Source organism: Brassica oleracea, chromosome C2 (assembly GCF_000695525.1).
Source record: "Brassica oleracea var. oleracea cultivar TO1000 chromosome C2, BOL, whole genome shotgun sequence".
In the NCBI taxonomy this organism is placed as follows: domain Eukaryota; kingdom Viridiplantae; phylum Streptophyta; class Magnoliopsida; order Brassicales; family Brassicaceae; genus Brassica; species Brassica oleracea.
This window is the reverse complement of record NC_027749.1, coordinates 50,923,065-50,945,822: the sequence shown is the minus strand read 5'-3', so window position 1 is coordinate 50,945,822 and position 22,758 is coordinate 50,923,065. Positions and strand designations below refer to the sequence as shown.

The window sequence follows — 22,758 nt, the reverse complement described above, 5'->3', positions numbered from 1 at the left end:
TCGGTATATTCCGAGGATTTCATTTTCCGTCGGAATGTCCGTCAGAATATCGCTGTTTTCTTGTAGTGATGTATTATTAGTCTTATGCTGTTGTGAAAGCCTTTGCATTGATGTTTCTCTCATGCGTAGTTCGCGGCAAGGGGACCGGCTCCTCAAGCTCAGAAGTCTTATCTCTAGTCCCAAGGTTTGTTTTCAAGGCTGGATGCAAGACTGAAGACCAATCTAGTGTTCGTAATCGGTTATGTATGTCACCCGTTGTTTGGGTTTGTGCTTCCCTTCTTATGGGATTTAGGTTCCCTTCCTATGGGATTTAGACTCCCTTCTTATGGGATTAGTTGCTAAGGATTCCTACCTTTTCCTTCACCTCTTGTAGTAGACCTTGTATTCCTTGTTGTGTTGTTCTAATAAAATCCAACTTGACGGAAAAAAAAAAAAGAACAATCCTAGTTAAGTAAGCCTTGTCAATAAACAGTGATCGCAAGAAACAAAGCCGTTTGAGCCGATAAGAAAACTTTAACGTGGAAAGGTAGCCAATGAGGAAACGACAGGTCAGGTCGGAGTTCTGAGAGTCTGCCATCTTAAAGCTCAGTCTGTTTTATTTGACCGTCTCTCTCACAGCCCTAGCATCCTCCTCTCTCCTTCTCATCAGTCCCTCAGTTTCCTCTTACCTTTTCTTTGTCTTTTCTCTCATTTTCAAATTATTTTATGTTAATTTGCAGCATTAGTACGACATTACATATGTATTGTTTTTTTTTTTGAGCAACTACATATGTATTGTTATGTATAATTATGATATATCATCATGTTCAACATTGCGACTTGCGACTCTAATACTGTTTTTACTTCTTTTTTTTTGGGTCAAAATACTGTTTTTACTCTGTTAGTAAACTGTTGGAGTTTTAGAATCCTGAAAATATTGAACAGTGTGTTCTAAATCCCCTGTTACAACCCTATTTTCCAATATTATACTTGCCTTAATTTATAAAAAAATGAAAATGACTTAATATGTGATTTGAAATTTTAATTTTCCTAGACTATATAATAAATTAATAATAAAGATGTTAATATACTCATCTTCTTTATTTGTTGACTGCAGCATTAGTACATTATTATTATATATATTTGTTTTATTATTATTATATGGCATCATGTTCATCATTTCGACTTGCGACTCTAATACTGTTCTTACCACTGTTATTTAACTGTTGGGAGTTTTAGAATCCTCAAAAGGTTAATAATGTGCTCTAACCCCCCTATTACTACCCTATTTTCCAATATTATATCATTCTTAAATAAAATTTTAAAAATGATTTAATATACAGCTAAACTACAAAAAGGAAAAGAAAAAGCAATTAAATTATAAATTAATCGACCTCACAAGAATAAGTTAGCATGATTATCCTAAATCTCCTCTTAGGGTCTCTTGTGATTTCTTTAATAGTATTAAGCAATAAATGTGAGGTTAAGAAACCTAATCAAGAGACCTGGAAATTTAGCGCCTCCAATGCAAGTCTCTTATTTTGGGGTTCTTAAAAAAAAAGTTTAAAAAAATTTTAAATATAAATTTTTTATTAAATAAAACATTAAAAAGATAACATTTTAAACATAGATTTAAATATAAAACTTAAAACATAGATTAGTAAAAGTACAATAAAAATAGAAAGATGCATCCGAGATCAGATGTTGTCTTCATCACGTCCAAATTTTTGCCATATATTTTCAACTAGATCAGCTTTGAGTTGTTGATGCATTTGTCTATCACGAATTCTAGTTCGAACACCCATCATATTGGCGATATTGGTAGGCATATCTGTAGAATACGTGAGATCGACATGTGAACTTCCGGTGTCTTCTCCTTGTTGAAACTCTGAAACATCAAATTGAGTGTAGCCATCTCGTTCGTCTTCTACTATCATATTATGGAGTATGATATCTGCTCTCATAATCTTGTCAATTTTGTCTTTATCCCAAAAAAGTGCCAGATTTTTAACTATGGCAAAGCGAGCTTGCAAGACTCCAAAAGCGCACTCGACATCTTTGCGGACAGCTTCTTGACGTTGAGCAAATAAAATGGCTTTGGTCCTTGTGGTATCGGAATAGATTGGATAAAAGTTGCCCATTTCGGATAAATACCATCGGTGGGATAATAAGCCATATTATACTCTCTTCCATTGACAGAGTAAGTGACTTGCGGAGCTTGACCATTTATTATGTCATCAAAAACAGGTGAGCGATCAAGAGCATTGATATCATTTAAGGTACCTGGAAGTCCAAAAAACGCATGTCATATCCAGAGATCATACGAAGCAACCGCCTCTAAAACGATGGTAGGTTTACCCGAACCACGAGAATGTTGCCCTTTCCAAGCGGTGGGACAATTCTTCCACTCCCAATGCATAATCGATGCTTCCTATCATCCCGGAAAATCCACGATGCTCGCCAATATCAAGTAGACGTTGAAGATCAGCCGGTGTTGGTCTCCTTAGGTACTCATCGCCGAGCAAATAAATTATTCCTTCCACAAAATTCTCCAAACATGACCAAGCTGTAGTTTCACCGAGACGGAGGTATTCGTCGACTGTATCAGTCGCACTATCGTATGTCAAGAGACGAATGGCCGCTAAACACTTTTGGAGTGCTGAGAGACTAAGCCTTCCAAGACCATCTTTCTTTTGGCGAAAGAAGTGAACTTCGTTGGAGAGTCGATCAACAATATGCATGAACAATGGCTTGTTCATTCTAAATCGTCGTCGGAATAGATTACCAGGGTATGTTGGAGTTTCAGAGAAATAATCATTCCATAACCGTAGATCGCCTTCTTCCCGGTTTCTTTCGATATAGACCCCTTTTTTAATTTTTTTTCTTTTCTTCTTCTTGATTACCATAATCGTTGGTAAAATCCTCGAACGTTTGATCGAAATACTGATCGAAAGTTTGATCAAAATACTGATCAAAATGGTCATCATCTGATCCATCAAAAGGGTTATAAGAACCAAATGCCATTTACTCGATGAAAATGTAGAATTTTATTTAGAAAATTGTGTTTAAAATTTGTGATCAAAATAAAGAAAAGGTGATTAACGGATGATCAAAATATGGGTTTATATTGAGAACTAGAGAAGGGAAGAAAAGGAAATGGATGATCAAATTTGTTGGACAATTTGTTGGAAATGGATGATCAAATTTGTTGGAAAATATGGGTTTATATTGTTTACGTTGTTATATCATAGATAGGAGGAGAAGGGAAGAAGAGAAGATGGATGATCAAGGGAAGAAGAGAAGATGGATGACCGAAGTTGAGTGGTGATAATAATTTATATAGAGAAGGTGACTACAATGCTTACAACAACTACAAGAACTCCCGTGACTTATAAGAATAACATACCCCGTGACTACAAAGCTACAAGACCATGAGACTGGCTCCCGTGACTACAAGAATACAAAACCACATACTGACTCCAACAGCCCGTGACAATGCTAAACCCCAACAGCCCGTGACACTGAGAAGATCTTGTGACACCGAAATACTTCAACAGCCCGTGACAATGCTAAACTTCAACAGCCCCGTGACATTGCTAAACTCCAACAGCCCCGTTAACATAGCTACACTCCTTCACTTATGACCTGAAAAACAAAAACAAGAACATAAGTTCACAAGCGATAGAGAAGCAAGACAAGTACAAAACCAATGCAAGAACAAAGCAAGGCATGTACCAAACCAATGCAAACCAATGCAAGAACAATGTGACTATTTCTATCAACAAACCACAACTTAAACTTACACTTAGCGACAGAGAAGCAACAAACAACAACTTAAATTACAAGGTTAACTGACACTTGACCTAATTAGAGAATTACTCATTGATGAGTTTCTTTTTCAAGGCTTCTTCATACTCGGCTAGCGGCTCAACTTTTGCAATTAAGCTATCAAGGAGCTTCATCTTCGAGAGCCTTTTCTTGATAGCCAAATCCTCCTGCCTGATGCTCCACATACCCTCAAACGCAGACAGCCTTTCCTTTGGCTTTCTCTTCTTACCGTTGGCCTTAGCTGCCTTAACACCCGGGAGACGATCAGTCATGGATTTAGAGGCTTGAGAGGTTGATGATTGTGCGCTGTCGTCGAGATTCCTCCTTTTACAGCTACTCTCCGTTTTAGAACTTGACAAGTCACACCATTTCTGATCGTTTCGAAGCCCTTTCCACGCATGTTCGAGAGTGAACTTCTTGTTGTGGTTGTTGAAGAAGATCTCATGCGCTAGCTTGAGAACGTCGTTATCGTTTTTCCCGCTGGTTCTCTCTCTGCTTGCAGCTTCGAACGCGCCAAAGAACTTTCCAACAAGATCATTGATCTTGTGCCAACGTTTCTTGCAGTGACCGGCCTCCCTTCTTACACTGACTGCAATCTTTGGTGATGCTACGAAGTACGTGGCAATTCTTTGCCAAAAAGCTTTGGATCGTTGCTCATTCCCTACAACCAGATCTTTACTTGTGTTTAAACAAGAGGATATGAGCACTTGATCGTCTGTAGGCATTCATGTTCTTCTTTCTTTACGCTCTACAGGAATCTCACCAAAGTGAGGAACCTGTGATGAAGAAACACACAACGTCTTGTTGACTATTGAGAAGGTCAACAAAATTTGATGGCTGTGTTTTATATGGATTAGAATCCATACCGAGGAGAAGGAAAGAAGAAGAATGAAACGAAAGAAAGATGAAAAACTAGAGAAGAGGGAGATGTCTTTAATAGATGGAAGAGAAGAGGTGACATAAGAGAGACGGAAGAGGTGGAAGAGAAAAGGTGGAAGAGAAGAACCATTTAAGAAACGCATTCATCACAACCCACAACCAATTCAAGTTGACATTTAGCTAACTCATTAACTTTTTTTTTAAAATAAACTTATCCTATCTAACCATATCAGATGCACAATCAATTCATATAGCTACCTCATTAAATCACAATCAATTTATTTCTAAACCGGCTTACTTTCACAATCATTTCAGACAAACAAAATCCTAACAACATCTAGAAGATCGAAGGTAGAAGCTGTACCTGTATTGCAGTTGTAGTCCTCTCCTTTGAACAAGCTTCATGTGACTTGAATCGTCCATATAAAGAGACCTTCACATGTCTCTTGATCCGTTCATCTCACAAGAAAATACAAGAGACAAAATCAGCACAAGAAAGATTTAGACGCTAGCAAGATTAAGAAACAAAGACAATGACATAAACAAACACTATACATCAAGAGCATCAAGCTTAACACTATAGATTCAAGCATTTACCTCTAATCTAATCAGATCACCATCAAAAACATCAAGCTTTACACTAGAAATTGGCAGAGAACAAGCATCAAGCTCTACCGCAGAGATAAAAGATAAAACATCACTCAACTCAACATCTAAACTAATCTGATCACTATCAAAAGGCATCAAGCTTCATCTAAGACATGGCACATAAAACATCATTCAACTCAACATCTAAAGGCCTAAAGAGAGCTACGGGCCAGAGAGGAAAGCGAGAGAGAGTCACAGAGTCGCGGAGTCACCAAGGAGAATAAGAGAGAGGCAGAGTCGTCGAGGAGACAGAGAGAGACTCGGAGTCGTCGAGGAGAGAGACGGAGATGCGATTCCACCTAGACAGACGCCGGATGATTCCGTTGAAGAGAGATTCTTCAACGAGGTGAGCCATCGAGGAGAGCGAGGGAGTCACAGAGCCGCGGAGTCGCCGAGGAGAATAAGAGAGCCGCAGAGTCGTCGAGGAGACATAGAGAGACTCCGAGCCGTCGCGGATAGAGACAGAGACGGCGATTCAACCGACACGGACGCCGGATGATTCCCTCAAAGAGATCTCACCGATCGAATCGTCGAGGAGAGGCCATGGTCGACGAGAGATCATCGTTGGAAGACGGAGTCGTCGAGGAGTCACAAGAGAAGAGAGAGACGAAACGTTTCAAGAGAGAGAAAGAAAGGTCAGCTTTTGACACGCGTCCCACAAGATACGTATCCTCTGTCTCTAAATTAAGCGACGTCCCTTGATTAATTAGGTTTTTTTAAAAAAAAATAAAAAAAGACTAAAAACGGGGGTTAAGATCTCCGGTTAATGCTGCTCTTATGACGCATGTTTACACTGGGCCTTAAGTGGATTTGGAGTTTCACAATTCTTCACGGGCCGACATAAATTTCCCGATCAAGGTACGATTAGATGACGTTAGTGTTCAAAAGCACGACATAATCTTCTAGAGACGAATGGATGGTTAGGTCACAGATGTGTATGTTGGTGTGGTCGTGATCAGTGTAAGCGTCTTGGAAGCATGCAACAAAAGACGTCGTTGTATGGAAACTTCATTTCTTATCCAAGCAGCTTCTAATCTTTATTAAGCCTGTTCTTTTCATTGCCGCTGCGACTAGCAGTCGCGGCAACAAAATCACACTTTGACGGAGTCAAGATGAACGCTCTTGAAAGTAAACTTATTTATTGCGGCTTGCCGCAACGATGAAAAAAGGGGATGATGCTGCCGCCGATATTTTCAGCGTCAGATTTAGTTACTGCGTTTTGCCGCTGCGACTGAAAAAGGAAGTTTCGGTTGTCTCACCGGCGCTATATTTCCGATGGTAAAGGGGTAATTTTCAGTTGCCGCTGCTAGTCGCCAGCATTTGCGAAAAGAACAGGCCTATTAAAGTCGGTCACTTAAACCGATAGATAGTGTGTGTGGATGGATTCAAATTAAATTTGTAGTGAACTACATCAACTAATTAGTGGAAAAAAAAATCAAAGAGAACTTTCCTTATTTATACAAAATTCCACATCGCTGTTTTTTTTTCCTTCATTAGAATAAAAGCATATGGAAAGATGGAAATGACCTGCTTCATTTAACTTAACGTAAGTTACCGTAACTACTAACAACAGAGAAGTTGAAGAGTGAAAGACATTTGAAAGAAATAAAAGTTATCTTTTTCTAGTAAAGACGTGTCCCTTGTGGTTTGTTACATGACAGCTCCTGAATAGAACATTCAACCTTCAGTATGATTTTATTTTGCAAAACTATCGGCATCTCAGAAAAATAGTTAATAAATATTTTTTTTATTTTTCATTATAGAATTGTAACTGTAACAATAGAACATGATTTGTGACAAGAGCGATGATGTCATTGGCTACACATCGAAAGCTAGCGTCCTACGTCTCTGCGGGTTATATGAGAGCACGGCAGTTCCCATAATAAATAGATAAGTCTCGAAATGTTCCTCGTAAGACACTATATTACAGCAATATCCAAGACAAAAGACTTTAGTTTTCATCGACACATCGAATTGAAGAGAGTTGGTTCTGACAATTTTCCGTTCGAGCACACGTAAATCTCTCTCCCTAGCTCTCTGTCTTTTGTAATCGTTGATAGGGAAGACAGTTACGTAATAGTTATGTTCGAATCTGGAAGTTATCTAACATCTCTGCGTCCCTTTATGTATGAGCTTCAGATTAAGCATACAAAATTAGTTTTAGCCTCCAAAATTTATAGAGGTTTTTATATAGTTATAAGCTCCTAAATTGCAATTTTTTAATTTAAGTTTTAGAAAAAATATTTATATCTCCTGAAATTTCAGATCCGGCCCCAACGAGCTTAAACAAGATTTATGTTAGATTATTCGTTTTTGTAACTTGACATCTTGTTGTTAAATCAGGTTTCAAACTTTCAAGTGGGTTTGTTGTGTCCATCTTGAGATGTTTATCCATGCATGATTACGTATTTTATTAGTTTTACTTCATTTATTTACCTCTCTATAACGATATCGAAACAGGACAAAATGGCTCGTTGTTACTTGATCATCTCGTCCTTACTTCTTCTTCTGGTCGCGTTAAGCATATCTCCTAGCTACACCTTGAAGATCAAGTCCGCAAGTTTCCTCTCACCAAAACAAGTCATGACTCCAGGATCAGTGGCAAACCCTTACCTATTCGACATCGATTTCCCTAGAGGCCACATCGGCCTCAAAGGTTTCGACGCCGAAGTAGTCGACCAAGACGGCAACCCCGTCCCGTTACACGAGACATATCTCCACCACTGGGTTGTCCACCCTTACTACGTGCGTAAAGGTCTCAACCTATCGCAGCTAGACATGCCTAGGGATCTTGGTTCGAGTCCTGATTATATTCTCGTTAGAAACGGAGGGTTGTGTAGGGATAGAGTCAGACAATACTTTGGGTTAGGATCAGAAACACGCAAGACTTCGACGTATGTTCCTGATCCTTACGCGATCGAGATTGGTAATCCGGAGGAGACGCCTGATGGGTATGAGTTCAAATGGCTTCTAAATATTCACGCTATTGACACTAGAGGGGTTGTGGATAGACAAGGATGCACCGAGTGTCGGTGTGATCTTTATAATGTAACGGTTGATGAGTATGGTCGAGCTTTAGAACATGGATACAAAGGAGGTCAAGACTGCTGCTACGATAAGACTCAATGTCGGTTAAGAAACGGATTCGACCGTGGAAACAAAACAAGAACTGTGTATCTTAAGTATACTGTGAGATGGGTTGATTGGGACAGCTCGGTTTTGTTGCCGGCTAAGGTTTATATTCTAGATGTTACGGATTCTTGGGAACGGTCAGAAGGATCAACGGGAGATAACCACGAACATTTTTGCCATGTCAGTAAAGACTTTTCACATCTCTGCTTATTAATGTTTTACTTAAATACGTTAGCTAAGGTGTCTTAACTGCTTTCTTTTCAGGTGGAATATGATGTGAAACTGTGCAAAACTAAAGGTGATGGATGTGTTGATGTTAAGAAAAAGAGCTTAATGATACCGTTTAATGGGTATATTGTCTATGGAGTAGCTCACCAGCACGCAGGTGGTATTGGTGCTGCTCTGTACCGAGAGGTTAGTTTTTAACAGGCCCCGACGTTTGGTGTCTTGTTCGGGTTTCGGTTTGATTGATTCGAATTTTCGGTATCATGCACAATGGTCTTATTCATATTTTACTAATTTTTGGATCGGGTTTTTGATTCGATTTTGTATCGATTTCGTATGTGTTTGGTTCAAATCAAATTATAACCATTGTCTAAAAAATCGTACTAAAATCTGGAAATAAAATCAATGAAATTGACAAAAACATATTTAAAATATATAAAAATTCAAAAATCTGATTAAAAACTTGTCAAGCTACCTAAACTGATTAAAAGTATTCCAAAATAATGATTCGCAATTCCTATAAAAACTACAAAAAATTCTAAAATATTTTTAAAATTTTAAATTATCTTAACGTAACATATGTAGAAAAAACATTAATAGATTAACTAATGTGGATTTTTTCGGATTCTAGTACAGATTTTAGTTTGGTTTGGATTGAACCCGAGTCCGAAAGTATCAACTTTCGGTTAGGGTTTCCGTAAAGTCCTTAGCCTGCAATTATATACGCATATATAATATATACATATAAATATATGTGTATTAAGGATCCAAGAGCAAGGACCCCCAATGATCATGCCCTTAGACTCTATTTGGGTATTTTTAATGATGGTTTAGATAGAATTTTGGTTTGGTCTCAGTTCGAATTTCGGGCTTGGTTATAAACACCCAACACCCAACCTAAGTTTTTAAGATAATGCAAAAACGAAACTTTTTATTCAAAAACTGAGACTCTTGTGTTATGGATTGATCAGGACGGTGAGGGAATATGCTCTTCGATGCCGAAGTATGGCAATGGACACGAACCTGGAAACGAAGCTGGTTATATTGTTGGAATGTCATCTTGTTATCCTGAACCGGTGAAAGTGACTAATGGAGAGACACTGAATTTGGAGTTCAATTACAGTAATGCCATTGGTCATACAGGAGTCATGGGACTCTTTTACATCCTGGTTGCTCAGCAGCTGCCTGAACCGGGGAGCTCCTTGCAGGTAAACTGCCGGTAACAGATCTCGGTTTAGGTCAAACCGGTTTTTACCATGTTTGTTACTTTACTTAGGTTTTTTTTTCTTTGCAGGCACATGCGAAAAGTGTGAGTTTTTTAGCCTTTCCTGCAATGACGGTGATAGTGGCGGTTGTGGTTCTAATAGCCGCCGTGGTATACCGGAGACAGAACATGGAAGATGGTTACCAATCACTTAGTACCTAAAAAGTAAAACTATAGATATTCTTCTTCAACATTTTATAATTTTCGGCGTTTTCTAATACCAAATATTAAAATAACAAAGTATCTTGTTACTCTTCCACTAGTGTTATATTTTTGTAATGGTTGTTACGACTTATGTGTGTAAAAAGTTTGCTTTTGTCAATGGTATGTAGAAGACTCCTGCTCCGCTAGAGACTTTCAAATCGATTAGTAATTTAGTAGCTCCAGCCCAATAGAGACTTCGACGAGACTCTTGCTCCACTGGAGACTTTTGCGTTTGGTTCCGGTTCGGTTCTTTTTGTTTTTCAACTTTTCAGTTCTAGATGTTTAGGATTCGTTTCGATTTGATTTAGTTTGATTTTTCGTTTGGTTCAGATAACAAAGTTAGAAACCGACTAATTTCCGAAGTCATTTTTGGATCCTATTCATTATCGGTTCGGTTTTAGAATTTTTTTTTTTGATGAAATGTTAAATTTATTAATCATCTTTGAAAAACTGTTTACGTACATCTATAAGGCGTGTACTAAACTGAACCTTATTAAAGAATCAACAAATTTGGAAGCCTATGAAAAAATTATAGATCACTCCTTTTCAAGAGCTCCAAAGCCGTAGATCACTCGTGGTGGAAATGAGCTTCAAACCATCTGCACATAATTCTTTTCAGCTTCGGCTTGAGGAAATAATGGGTAGATGATAACCTGTTCCGGACAGCCTTATCAATCAACTTTGCTAGTTACTCCACAGATTTTGCTCGGTTTTAGGTTTTTTGATTAATTTGCTTTAAAAATTAGAAATTTCAGGTTTTTCACTGAATATAGTTTTTTCAAATTTTTAGATAAAAATTAGATAATTCAGATAATTTAAAATATTTCGGATAACATATATTAGAGATTCAGTTTTTGGTATTTTAATTTATAAATAACATTTTGAATTATTCTATTATTTTGAAACTAAATGCAGTTAATTTAAGTGTATATTATATTATTTCCAGTTCGGTTTTAGTTTTTTGGTTCTAGAAATATAGAATCCGTTCGTGTATTATATGATCTAAATCCGAACCGAACTTCATTTTCTTTTTGTTTTTTAGGTTCCGGATAAATGCGTTCATGTCTAATTTTGCTTTTAGAAGACTCTTTACTCCACTAGAGACTTTCAAATTGAATAGTAGGCCCAGCCCAATACTTACGTTAGACTATCTGTAATAAACATGCACATACGTAGCAATATAAATTACGCACGTAGGATACCTCTCTTTCGTATGACGTGGCGTCCATCTATTGGCTCTCACCGCGTGGCGAGCGATCTCATTGGTGGAAACAACACAGTCGACCGAGTCTACGGGATTTAAATATATAATCACTCACAGAAGAAACTAAAATCTTCAGGAAAAAAAAAATAGATTCCAACTCTCTCTCTTCTCCGATCTACTCGAACCGTTCCGATGATGAGAGACCGGCAACTATTCTCCGGCCTTCTGCTTATCTTAGCCCTCGTCTCGCTCCAGAACCTTTGCCACTGCGACGATCATACGGTAGATTTCGATTTTTCTCGGGAAAATGTTTCTGAATGTTATCGTAGATCTGAAGATTTTTTTAGATCTGAGTTCGTTTGTTTTTCTGTTCAGGTGTTGTATGAATCGTTCGATGAGGCGTTTGATGGTCGCTGGATCGTTTCGAAGAACGGTGATTACGAAGGTATTGTTTGTAGTTAGTATATGGTTCTGATCTTGCGTGGATTATGATGATTTTAGTGTGTTGCCTCTCGAAGAAGAATGTTTATATTCATTAATGATCTCAAAGTTTGTTACAAATCTTGTATGCGCGGTGTTAACAAACTAAACCGGAAATAACCAAATGGTTTACATTATGTTTAAGATAATAAACCGGATATTCCAGAGTCTTGAACTGACTATTATATTCAGTTCAAGTATATGAATATGTACATGCTTATAGAATCAAATCGAGAACGTTGATTGATGGTTGAATCAAATCTGACTTACTGGTAGTATAGATTGATTCAGAGTTGAGTTATTGAAGTGAGTTGTAATGTGTTGTTTCCCTCACCATATAGTGTATGAATAGAGAATGTTGATGGATGTTTGAATCAAATCTGACTTATTGGTAGTATAGATTGAGTCGGAGTTGAGTTATTGAAGTGAGTTGTAATGTGTTGTTTCCCTCGCCATATAGAGGATTCAAATTGAGAATGTGTATGGATGTTTGTAAGTTAAATCTGATTTAGTGGTGGTATAGATTTGTCACCTCATGTTATGATGTTGTTGAATGGTTGGTTTTATGATGTATATAAGCTTCTTTGTGAAGACCCGCTTTATCTGTTTCAGGTGTGTGGAAGCATGCGAAGAGTGAGGGACATGATGATTACGGACTTCTCGTAAGCGAGAAGGCTCGCAAGTACGGTATAGTGAAAGAGCTTGACGAGCCTCTAAACCTCAAGGAAGGAACCATTGTTCTTCAGTACGAGGTTCGTTTCCAGGAAGGGCTTGAGTGTGGCGGTGCTTACTTGAAGTACCTCCGTCCTCAGGAAGCTGGATGGACACCTGAAGGGTTCGACAGTGAATCTCCTTACTCTATCATGTTTGGTCCCGACAAGTGTGGAGCCACAAACAAAGTGCATTTCATCTTGAAACACAAGAATCCCAAGAGCGGCGAGTACGTTGAGCACCACCTCAAGTTCCCTCCCTCTGTTCCTTACGACAAGCTTTCACATGTCTACACCGCCATCTTGAAGCCTGACAACGAGGTTAGGATTCTGGTTGATGGAGAGGAGAAGAAGAAGGCTAATTTACTCTCTGGGGAGGACTTTGAGCCTGCGTTGATCCCTGCCAAGACCATCCCTGACCCTGAAGACAAGAAACCAGAGGACTGGGATGAGAGAGCCAAGATCCCTGATCCTAACGCCGTGAAGCCTGACGACTGGGACGAGGATGCACCCATGGAGATCGAAGATGAGGAAGCCGAGAAACCCGAAGGATGGTTAGATGACGAGCCTGAGGAGGTGGACGACCCAGAGGCGACCAAACCTGAAGATTGGGATGATGAGGAAGATGGTATGTGGGAGGCTCCAAAGATTGACAACCCCAAGTGTGAAGCAGCACCAGGCTGTGGTGAATGGAAGAGACCCATGAAGAAGAATCCTGCTTACAAGGGCAAATGGAGTGCGCCTATGATAGATAACCCTGCTTACAAGGGAATCTGGAAGCCCAGAGACATCCCTAACCCTGACTACTTCGAGCTGGACAGACCTGACTTCGAACCCATTGCGGCAATCGGTATAGAGATCTGGACGATGCAAGACGGTATCTTGTTTGACAACATGTTGATAGCGAAAGACGAGAAGGTCGCTGAGAGTTACAGGCAGACAACGTGGAAGCCGAAGTTCGATGTTGAGAAAGAGAAACAAAAGGCAGAAGAGGAAGCTGCTAGCACTGCAGATGGTCTCAAGAGCTACCAGGTAAATAAAAAACAAAACCTTTTATTATACATATAGCTTCTCGTTATGATACTTACATGCATGATGTTTGCAGAAGGTTGTGTTCGACCTCTTGAACAAGGTTGCAGACATTTCTTTCCTAAGTGCCTACAAGTCTAAGATCACAGTAAGTTTCTACTCCCTCGTTTAAAACTTGTTGCATGTTATGATGAATCGACCTAAAGTGAATTTTGGAATATGGTGTCGTTTTTGTAGGAACTGATTGAGAAAGCTGAGGAACAACCAAACTTAACCATTGGTGTCCTCGTCTCGATTGTCGTAGTATTCTTCTCGCTCTTCATCAAGCTTATCTTCGGTGGCAAAAAGGTAATATTCCCTTTGTAGTTTTCATGTCATTTTAATATGGAAGCAAGTGAAAAAATTAAAATGGTTTGTTACAGGCGGCGCCGGCAGCAACTGTGGAGAAGAAGAAGAAGCCAGAAGTAGGAGAGAGCTCAAAGAGTGAAGATGAGACAGAGAAGAAGGAAGAAGCTGCTGCTCCTCCTCGCAAAAGGCAACCGAGGCGTGACAATTAGAAAAGTGGTGGTGTTTTAGAATGACAGAAGGAGAGGGAATGTTTTCGAGATGTTGAAATTATTATTTTTGATTATTACTCGTGTGGAATTTGTCTTTTCTGCCGTAGAGAGCCTATTTGAGGTGTAAAACCAAGTTGGGATTAGAGCTAAATTGTAGTTTCTGTGACTTTGTTTTTTACTCTCATAAAAAGCAACTGGTTACTCCAAAGTCCAGAAAGATTCTAAAAGTGTCTTTACGTTTCTTTGTTTAGTTTCACTAATTGGGGTGGAAACATTTGACATTTTAGAGTTATTCACTATCTCAATTATTCTTATGTTGCTTAGTTGCAGTTTTTGTAACTATTGTCTTTGGACGTCTTCATTAAACATAATCTAAAGTCATGGCCTTAGCAATGACACAAAATCATATTATTTCTTAGGGCCATGACGTCTTCATTAAACATAATCTAACGATTATAAGAACGACATTCTATTTAAATTAATAAGCTCAGGTTATAATAACGGTTATTAAATTTAACTACCTGGAGAAGATGAACTTTGGAGGAAAATACAAAAGAGGATGAAGCTCAAACTTTAATTCTTAAAACATTAGCGAAGCATATGACAGTCCCCTCTTAATCTTATGTTGTCGGACTTGATAAACCTTGAGTTACATCAACTTATTATTATGAGATTCTTTTGTCAAACAAAAAATAAGGAACAAGAACAACGTCACTTTATGATCTATAAACCAAAAAGAAGAGAATTTCTAAACGTTACAAAAAGTTTGATGCCTTGCAAGCAACATTTTGAACAAGGTTGATCCCCTCTTTGGAACCCACCATTGATCATAAAGTTGGAAAACACTTAACTCACCCGCGACCAGGTTTCCTGACCGGAACACTGTCCTCATCATCAGACTGAATGTCTCCATACTGCCATATTCCTGTCCTAGATTTGCGAGCTTCTTCTTGGTACTTCTCGAGAGCATCAAGAGCTGCTTTCTTGTCTTTATGCTCCCATCTCTTCCGTTTCTCCATCCTCGCTATTCCTTCCTGTTCTCATACCAAAACACATTTCACTCTTCATGTTTATACAATGTTTAAAATAATCGCTATGCAATAATCAATCGCTAAAGATTAGCCATTAGCCACTAGGCGAATTATTCGGGACCTAGCTGAGGTCTAGTCGCTAATAAACCATTAATTTATTTTTTATAGATTTTACATTTATGTTACATATTTTACTTCTTAGGCTTAACTATAAAATTATTTTAATGAATTATGAAAATTAGATAAATTAGTGATTTGCAGTTTGATTTAAGAGATTTAGATTGATTTAAATTGATTTAAATCGATTTAGACCATTTTAACCGATATTCAACGGTTTAAACCAATTTGAATCACATAAATCGGATTTTGAGGTGGCCGCCTAAACCAATTTTTAGAACACTGGGTGTATATAATGAAAAACACTGACCTGAAGCATTGCTGCATTGACAGAGATCTCGTCGTCAACAGCGATGAGAGTAACAGCGAGCTCGGTCCCAGTTCCTTGGCCTTTCACTTTGCCTCCTGATGTATCTCTTTCCTCGACCACTGCCTTGAACTCTTTACCACTCCCCAGCGTTACCGAATGTAGATACTCTCCCGCTTCAGGACCAAAGTCCTCTTCCAGGCTTGGAACTTTTAAATACGCAAGTCTGCAGAGCTGCGCGAGTCCTGGTGCTGAGGACACTGAAGCCTCTACAGGGCGAATAGCGCTGTACGGAACTGTTTCTTGGTTCCCATAATCGATGTAGAACACTTCGAGTTTGTCTTCTGGAGATTGAACTGCTCCTCGTGGTGCATTAACAATCTGATTTCAAAGTAAACATACAATAAGAAGAATTAAAGGATCGGGTATTTAGAGGTTTGATGAGTTACCATTGCACGGTTCCAGGAGTTATCGAGGCTAAACTGTGCAAGGACGATGTCACCCTTCTTAGGGTTAAACGAACCAACAATGGGAGCGTCTCCAAGACTCAGAGATGCAAGCTGGTTTTGAATCGAAGCTACTTTCTGATCTCCAACCGTCTGAACATAGAACCGACCGCCACCAAGCACTTCCGTGACAACAACCTGTAGCCAAAGGGCAATTAAGAGTGAACTAATGTTTTGCTTTTAGTATTAAAACTCTTGACTCGTTGGTTAAAATTCACCTTTAGTGTTTCCTTCTGTCTTGTTTCTACTTTAGAACCACCATCTACAACTTCCTCTCCTTCAACATAGTTTTCCCAAATCTGTGAAACCAAACAGTTCAGCAATGCTTTTCTTTTGGAAACAAAGTAGGAGATATATTGATATCTATTGGTAGTTACCTTCAGTTTCTGATTCTTAGCAGATCGTTCCGCCAATTCAAGAAGATGAGCTTCTGGAATCCTGTCTGCACCAAAGCCAGTCTGCATTTTTGCCACCCCAGCTTCAAGAAGAAACATTGCTGCGTTGGTCTTCCCCTCCCACATTGATCCCAAGAAAGTGCCGGTTCTATCCACAGTTTCAATTTCGATCTGTTGATTATAAAAAGACAATATAAGACTCATATATAGAGAAAAGGGAATAAAGAAAATGAGATCTCGTATTACCTCGACATCTCTCTGCATGATCTTGCGTCTCATTAAAGCAATAGCTTCTTCCGAATAAGGTTCGCCACGGCCAGGACATCTAACACCAGAGAATGCAAAGGCGATACTGCATGTTTCTTTTGGAATGTACAGCTTGAACCGATGTCCGCTCAAGACGTATTCCACAACAGCAGATATTCTCCTACTCCTGTGCAGGGACGGAAGGAAATCTTTAGCCTTCTTAGCCGAGGCCACAGTCAGGTCTGTGACGTGCATTGCTGGAGAATCCTTTGCAGATTGGATTCCTTTCTTCCCAGCAATAGCACGAGCTTCAGCAGCCAGTAGAGCCTCGTAATGGTTTGACCTCTCTTCAAAGTCGCGATGTCTAACCACAGTCCCTAAGCCACGGGCGATTATGAGTTCAGCTATATTGACTCCGGGAGTTGCTGCAGCTGCATCACCCTTGGTAGCAGATGGTAGGAACACTGAACCAAAATCCATAACTCTGGAATCGCCAGCTCCAGAAGTAGTAGCACCATCTGCTGGGCTGATCTTCCTTTGGTATTCCATTTGCACATTAACCTACACCGGGAAGAAAGAAAAAGTCAGAGATCTTTCTCTTGTGGATAGTTTAAGTAAGAAGGCACGAAGCAACAAATACCTGTTTTCCAATAAGCTTCTGTCTCAGAAACTCCTTGGCTTCCCGAGCGTAAGGGGCGGGTTTCTCCTCTCTGCGTGGGTTACCGATTTTAGGAGACCTAATGCTGGAAAGACAGACTCGGCGCTCTGCCATTGGGCTCCCGAATGGTACAGAATCATCAGCTACTACTAAGCAGTCCCCACTCACAACTTCCACTACCTGAAGAGAGTACAAACTATTAAGAACTAAGAACTAGTGAAATGGGGACATAGTGTACAACGTGTGCAAGCAAGCAATTACCTTCCCAGTAAAGTTCTGGTCATGAATTGCCTTAGAGTTGCTAGCTGGAGGGACATAGTTTGACCACATTTTCACCCGGTTTTTCTTGCATTGAAGCTCTGCAGCTTTCAGCTTCTTTTTGGCTTCTTCCTCCATCATGTTGGCACTCCACTCAACATACTTAGCAAGACCCTGAGCAAAGGAATAACAACCAATGTCATAACTTTTATTCAACACCATCAAATCATTATATTGCCAGTGTAAGTACATTGTTGTGGCAAACTCAAACTTTGATTGGCCAATTAGTTCAACATGTAATCATGTCGAAAACAAAATAACTGTATAATTTAGACCACTTACATTTTCAACCAGCTCCAGACCCAAGTCTTTAACTGTTTCGCCAACAGAGTAGTAAACTGACCCAATCAGATTGTTGAATTTATCAACACCTTCAAGAACAATGCGAACCTGCAAAATCCAGCTCACACTTAGATGATTAAAATTTCGGATACAGATACATGTGAGATAATTTGTTGCAATTAGTCCTTACATCTCTATTAAGAACACGAAGCTCAGTAAAATACTTGGCTTCCATTGCAAACGGATCAGAGGAAACCTCAACGGACGATACTGCTGAAGCAACGAGTCTCTGGGCTGATGTTAGAGGACCACGGGGCTCAGCAGAAGCATCTCCATTCGGAGCTGATGTAACATCTGGCTCAACAACAGTTTCTTGTGTGGATCTCCTTCCCATTGATGGAGCCTACATAGGATATATCATGAAATTAATGTAAACTCGTCATAACAAAAAATAAAGAAGAAGAAACAAGATTACACACCTGGAGTCCAGCAACAAATACTTGCACAAACTGAAATTCAGGAAGAAGATAAACACGGATGGTACTGCCATCGCGGACTTGCTCAACAATAGCTTCCATGGGCTTGCCTTTACTTGCGGCTAAAAGACCCATGGCATCGAAATCCCCAGAGTCCCCAACGGCAGAAGGAGGAAGGTTCCTAACAGATGCCTCGGCAGCACCAGGAACCTGGATCAAGTAAAATATCATCAACAAACCAAGAAAGAGTACATGATACTAACTTTCATAAGTCAAAACCAGAGAAACTTAAGACTGCCCAACCAGTTTGTCCTTTGTAATGAAGACACAAACCAAATTCAGAGAAACAGCAAAAGAGAGCACCAACCTTGCTCCAACGGCCAAGCCCTTCCTGCTTAGCCATCTCTTCAACCTGTAACAGCTCCTCAATGTAAGGCTTAAGTACCTTATCCTGATTCTGCTGACCACCTGGCTCTCTGACCTATCCACAGTAAAGGCATTTCTCAACCATATCAGAAAGCTGACACAAGCATCATACACCATAAACAAGCCCCTATCTAGTGAAGTTTTTTAAAACGGTTTTATCACCTTAGCCCAACCATTCTGAACAACAAGCTTAGCAAGATTTTCACTGCCAAGGTAAACAGAGCCAAATTCTCTGCCAATAGCTTCCACTTTGTAGTCCACTTTGAAAGCAATCTCCTGCTCAACAACAAAAATACAAACTGTTTTATATAAAGAATTATTTCAATTACCAACACATAGCATAAATGATTAAAGAGTTTCAGCTTTTAGCACCTTCCCAATGCAAAGCTTCCTCAGAAACTCCCTGCTCTCCCACGCAAAAGGCTCGTCTATACCTCCCCTGCGAGCCTGAAACCAAGGAACAAAACCAAACAACATCATCACGTAAGCAAAACGTTCTAAACATAAAAGCATATATGAGATTGTTTTGTAAGAAGAAAGTGATTTACTTTATCCAATATCCGTACTTCTGAACAGTTTGTCTACAGCGATTGAAACTTTTTGATAGTAAAAAAAGTGAAGTGAGATCAAAAAAAAAAAAAAAAGAGAAGCCTTTTTTAATTTCCTCCAACTTTAAACTATAAGAGAAAAAAATTAATCCAACTGGTCACCGTTATGGAAAACGAGAAGAACGAATACGAAAGAAACATATAGCAATAAAATTGCAGGAATGAAAAGACCTTATTTGACGAGAAATTAATTTGTTATTTATTTTTCTACCAAAAAAAAAAAAATGTTAGAGAATAAAAAGAAAAAAATATTCGTCATGAATAATGATTTTTTCTAAGGAAGGTCAATGAATGCATTATTGCTAGACGTCTTCTTCGATCACCCCATTTAATAGACTCACCAGTTTAGGAGCGATGAGAGAAGACAAAGTGATGGTCTTTTCAGGAGGTGGGCCGGGCCTGCTTTGGGCCAAAGCCGTGATGACCAAGCAGTCTCCGGAGGTAACAGCCTTCACTCTCCCTTTAAACCACTGGTCCTCACTTGCCATGTTTCTCTCTTGGCTAAGAGACCTGCATTGGTTTGCTTCCAAATTAGGTCGAATCAATCAATTAAATTACAATTGAATTATGCAAAAATTGAATTCACGAAGCTCTCTATGCATTCGTCTCGATCCACAAGAAACGGATTAGGTTACATCGATTTTGGATCTAACGAATGATTATATCGATGATTCCGATGAACGAACCTGGAGCTAGATCTGGAGAAGAAGAAGTGAACGAAAATCTATCTTAATTCTCTAATCTGAGGAAGAAACAAGGAGCTGAAGAGAATGAGAAGAAGAAGAAGAAGGAGAAGATTGTGCAGAGGAGGTGGAATGAAAGATATATAACACACGAGGACATCATGCGGAATTAAAAAAAAGCGAGTGTTAGACGTTTTTGCCCCCGTACTTTCAAATGTATTACCACTCAGTGCCACTATGAGAATGTTATGTTTTTAATTAATTTGGAATTAATCATATTTTCCCCTTTTATTCAAATAAATAAATATATTGAACCAGTGCAATAAAAACATGTGTTTTTTTTCTTCAAAATAAAACAACTAAAAAATGTTAAAAGTAAAGGTGATTATTTAACTTGGGTAAAATGAGATGATCATTTCTTGGGTTCACCCTCTAAGGTGATCTTCTAGGTTAACCAAACAATAGAATTTTATTATTTCAAATTTGATATCTTTTAAAAAAGAAAACAAAATATTGGCAAGTTATATTATGTTTTTAAAATAAAAAAAATAAAAAAATAGTGGTTACACAAAAAAGAATTTTAAAAAAATCTTTTTAACGTCGTCAGCAAAACACTAAATCCTAAATCTTAATCCCTAAACCCTAAACCCTAAACTCTTGGGTAAACTCTAAACCCTTGGGTAAACCCTAAACCCTAGATAAAAACACTAAATCCTAAAACTCTAAACCCTAAACCCTAAATCCTAAATCCTAAACCCTTGGGTGTTTTAATGTTTAGTGATTTTGATTTAAAGTTTAAGATTTATCCTAGAGTTTAGGGTTTACCCAATGGTTTGTTTAGGGTTTTAGATTTAAGGTTTAGGAATTAGGATTCAGGGTTTAATGTTTTGCTGACGACGTTAAAAATATTTTTTTCTAATTACTACTATTTTTATTTATTTATTTTTACATTTTAATTTTAAAAAGATAATATAATTTGATAATATTTTGTTTCTTTTTTTAAAAGATATCGAATTTGAAATAATAAAATCATATTGGTTGGTGAACCTAGAAATTCATCCTCTAGGGTGAACCCAAAAATAAGTCTTCTATTAATTCCACAAAAATTAACAAAATATATAAAAAAATCATTGCAATCTTGACAAGTTGATTAATAAAATGAATTTATTTAACTTTTTCTTATATTTCATTCATATTATCTCATTGGTTTTTATTTCATCAGTCGCCTCTTACGTTTATTACAGCTTTAGTTGTTTCGTCATTCCTTTTGAGCAAGACGTCATTTCATAAAATGCTCTACAACCATTTTTAATTCTACTCTGAATCTTTTCAGCTCATAAAAAAAGTATAATTGGTTTGTTCAGATTCTCTCCATTATAAGAAAATTAGATATGTTGTTTTAGAGAACTTCTTTCTTTCACAACTTCAAGTAGAGAGATTAGTGACAAAGACCACTCACTAGCTTTTGTCCTTTTTAGTGTAAACACGATCATTAACATAAAATGATATTAAGATTCTTTCAATTCAAAGGACAAAAAGACAAAACTTATATTGCTCTCTGTCAGTGTCAATATAAATGTGACATCTTCTTCTTCTATCTTTGTAATGAAAGATTGTGCTTGGACTTATATATGCTCCAAAACAAAACATTCCTTGTCTTGATGTGAATCTGCTCAACATCTTTATCAACATCTTCATCAAGTAATTAAACCATTGAAGGAATATACACATTGTGTCGGCAATGAAATTCCATTGTAGGAATAACCAAATGTGAATTTCAAGATTTGACATTTAACTATAGTTTTTTGTATATGAAAATAAATTAAAATCAGAATAAGAGAATTAGGCTGATCATGTAATTGATTGAAGTGAAAGCTACTTGAGAAATTATCCTTTAAAAAATCAATAATCTCTAAAAAGTTTGTCACCTCCTTTCTTGGTTCTTTATCAATAATTTACATCAAACCAAAACACGAAATCACAAGATTTCTTGAAAACATTTTGGACCTTTGATGCATATCTTCATGTCATATGTGAAAGAATGTGAGGATAAAGAGATGTAGATGAAGAACATTGAAGAACAGAGAGAGAGAAGGGGAAAGTAGATCTGAGAGAAACTCTATTCCTTTGAAATTCAAATTGTGGATCTGGGTACAAGTATTTAAAGACAAGTGACCTCAGTAGACAATATAATAAAATATATTATTCTCTCTTCTTCTTCTCTTCAATAAACTCGAGCTTATAAAACCTTTATAAAGCCTTATAAAACCTTATAAAAGCTTTATAAAACCTTATAAGTCTGGCAGCTTAATTCTCAAGCCTGGCAGCTTAATTCTCAAGTCTGGCAGTTTAATTCTCAAGTCTAGCTGCTTAATTATGCTTCATGTCAACAATAACGTGTGGTTTGTGATACTGTTATCAACCAGTATATTAAAATTATTGTTTTATTTTATCAATACCTATGAAAGTCATTTTGGACCCTTTCTTTTTTTTCAATTTTTTGGTCTTACCTTCTATATTATAACAATATGTGACAAGATATTTAACCTTATATATGTGCCCGCTT

General features: G+C 38.0%; 5 protein-coding genes across 8 annotated transcripts in view; 2 read left to right on the top strand and 3 right to left on the bottom strand.

Annotated features, from left to right (window-relative positions):
* Nucleotides 1–3,854: 3,854 nt before the first annotated feature.
* LOC106324553 (glutathione S-transferase T3-like) lies at nucleotides 3,855–4,532 on the bottom strand. The gene has a single exon (XM_013762504.1). The coding sequence runs from the start codon at nucleotides 4,530–4,532 to the stop codon at nucleotides 3,855–3,857; it is 678 nt and encodes a 225-aa protein (XP_013617958.1).
* A 2,700-nt stretch (nucleotides 4,533–7,232) lies between these two features.
* LOC106325391 lies at nucleotides 7,233–10,301 on the top strand. Its single transcript, XM_013763446.1, has 5 exons — nucleotides 7,233–7,349; nucleotides 7,795–8,646; nucleotides 8,731–8,880; nucleotides 9,663–9,899; nucleotides 9,986–10,301. The coding sequence occupies exons 2-5, from the start codon at nucleotides 7,801–7,803 to the stop codon at nucleotides 10,115–10,117; spliced, it is 1,365 nt and encodes a 454-aa protein (XP_013618900.1). The 5' UTR covers nucleotides 7,233–7,349; nucleotides 7,795–7,800; the 3' UTR covers nucleotides 10,118–10,301.
* A 1,162-nt stretch (nucleotides 10,302–11,463) lies between these two features.
* Nucleotides 11,464–14,381, top strand: LOC106327296 (calnexin homolog 1-like). Its single transcript, XM_013765419.1, has 6 exons — nucleotides 11,464–11,645; nucleotides 11,739–11,808; nucleotides 12,456–13,585; nucleotides 13,659–13,730; nucleotides 13,820–13,930; nucleotides 14,005–14,381. Exons 1-6 carry the CDS (start codon nucleotides 11,556–11,558, stop codon nucleotides 14,137–14,139), a joined length of 1,608 nt encoding a protein of 535 aa, XP_013620873.1. The 5' UTR covers nucleotides 11,464–11,555; the 3' UTR covers nucleotides 14,140–14,381.
* Nucleotides 14,382–14,668: 287 nt separating this feature from the next.
* Nucleotides 14,669–20,320, bottom strand: LOC106327358 (staphylococcal nuclease domain-containing protein 1-like). Of its 2 annotated transcripts, XM_013765497.1 has the most exons (17): nucleotides 20,196–20,320; nucleotides 19,851–20,019; nucleotides 19,274–19,348; nucleotides 19,064–19,177; nucleotides 18,843–18,956; nucleotides 18,479–18,685; nucleotides 18,190–18,402; nucleotides 18,000–18,107; nucleotides 17,661–17,831; nucleotides 17,382–17,579; nucleotides 16,742–17,302; nucleotides 16,478–16,666; nucleotides 16,319–16,399; nucleotides 16,044–16,238; nucleotides 15,598–15,975; nucleotides 14,995–15,173; nucleotides 14,669–14,782 (listed from the first exon to the last, which is right to left on the bottom strand). In XM_013765497.1, exons 2-17 carry the CDS (start codon nucleotides 19,995–19,997, stop codon nucleotides 14,728–14,730), a joined length of 2,985 nt encoding a protein of 994 aa, XP_013620951.1. In that variant the 5' UTR covers nucleotides 19,998–20,019; nucleotides 20,196–20,320; the 3' UTR covers nucleotides 14,669–14,727. The 2 variants fall into 2 exon arrangements, with proteins under 2 accessions (XP_013620951.1, XP_013620952.1); XM_013765498.1 differs by lacking the exons at nucleotides 14,669–14,782; nucleotides 20,196–20,320 and having other exon boundaries at nucleotides 14,784–15,173; nucleotides 19,851–19,997.
* Nucleotides 20,321–22,103: 1,783 nt separating this feature from the next.
* The window catches only part of LOC106323084, a 5,213-nt gene continuing 4,558 nt past the window's right edge, over nucleotides 22,104–22,758 (bottom strand). For 2 of the 3 annotated variants that reach the window (XM_013761251.1, XM_013761253.1), the window contains one exon: nucleotides 22,104–22,225. In XM_013761251.1, coding sequence (XP_013616705.1) covers nucleotides 22,171–22,225 — 55 coding nt within the window. In that variant the 3' untranslated portion in view covers nucleotides 22,104–22,170. Of the gene's footprint in view, nucleotides 22,226–22,512; nucleotides 22,541–22,758 lie in introns of those variants that run through there. The other variant, XM_013761252.1, reaches the window with a different exon arrangement.

What these genes read in the sequence shown, in the direction of transcription:
- LOC106324553 (XM_013762504.1), bottom strand. Translation starts at nt 4,532, where the DNA reads ATGCCTACAGACGATCAAGTGCTCATATCCTCTTGTTTAAACACAAGT.
- LOC106325391 (XM_013763446.1), top strand. Translation starts at nt 7,801, where the DNA reads ATGGCTCGTTGTTACTTGATCATCTCGTCCTTACTTCTTCTTCTGGTC. An exon ending in GTGCTGCTCTGTACCGAGAG is followed by an intron (nt 8,881 to 9,662) that starts GTTAGTTTTTAA and finishes TGGATTGATCAG; the next exon opens with GACGGTGAGGGAATATGCTC. An exon ending in AACCGGGGAGCTCCTTGCAG is followed by an intron (nt 9,900 to 9,985) that starts GTAAACTGCCGG and finishes TTTTCTTTGCAG; the next exon opens with GCACATGCGAAAAGTGTGAG.
- LOC106327296 (XM_013765419.1), top strand. Translation starts at nt 11,556, where the DNA reads ATGATGAGAGACCGGCAACTATTCTCCGGCCTTCTGCTTATCTTAGCC. An exon ending in GCCACTGCGACGATCATACG is followed by an intron (nt 11,646 to 11,738) that starts GTAGATTTCGAT and finishes TTTTCTGTTCAG; the next exon opens with GTGTTGTATGAATCGTTCGA. An exon ending in TTATCTTCGGTGGCAAAAAG is followed by an intron (nt 13,931 to 14,004) that starts GTAATATTCCCT and finishes GGTTTGTTACAG; the next exon opens with GCGGCGCCGGCAGCAACTGT.
- LOC106327358 (XM_013765497.1), bottom strand. Translation starts at nt 19,997, where the DNA reads ATGGCAAGTGAGGACCAGTGGTTTAAAGGGAGAGTGAAGGCTGTTACC. An exon ending in TATTTGTTGCTGGACTCCAG is followed by an intron (nt 18,403 to 18,478) that starts GTGTGTAATCTT and finishes TATCCTATGTAG; the next exon opens with GCTCCATCAATGGGAAGGAG. An exon ending in TCAATGCAGCAATGCTTCAG is followed by an intron (nt 15,174 to 15,597) that starts GTCAGTGTTTTT and finishes GTATGAGAACAG; the next exon opens with GAAGGAATAGCGAGGATGGA.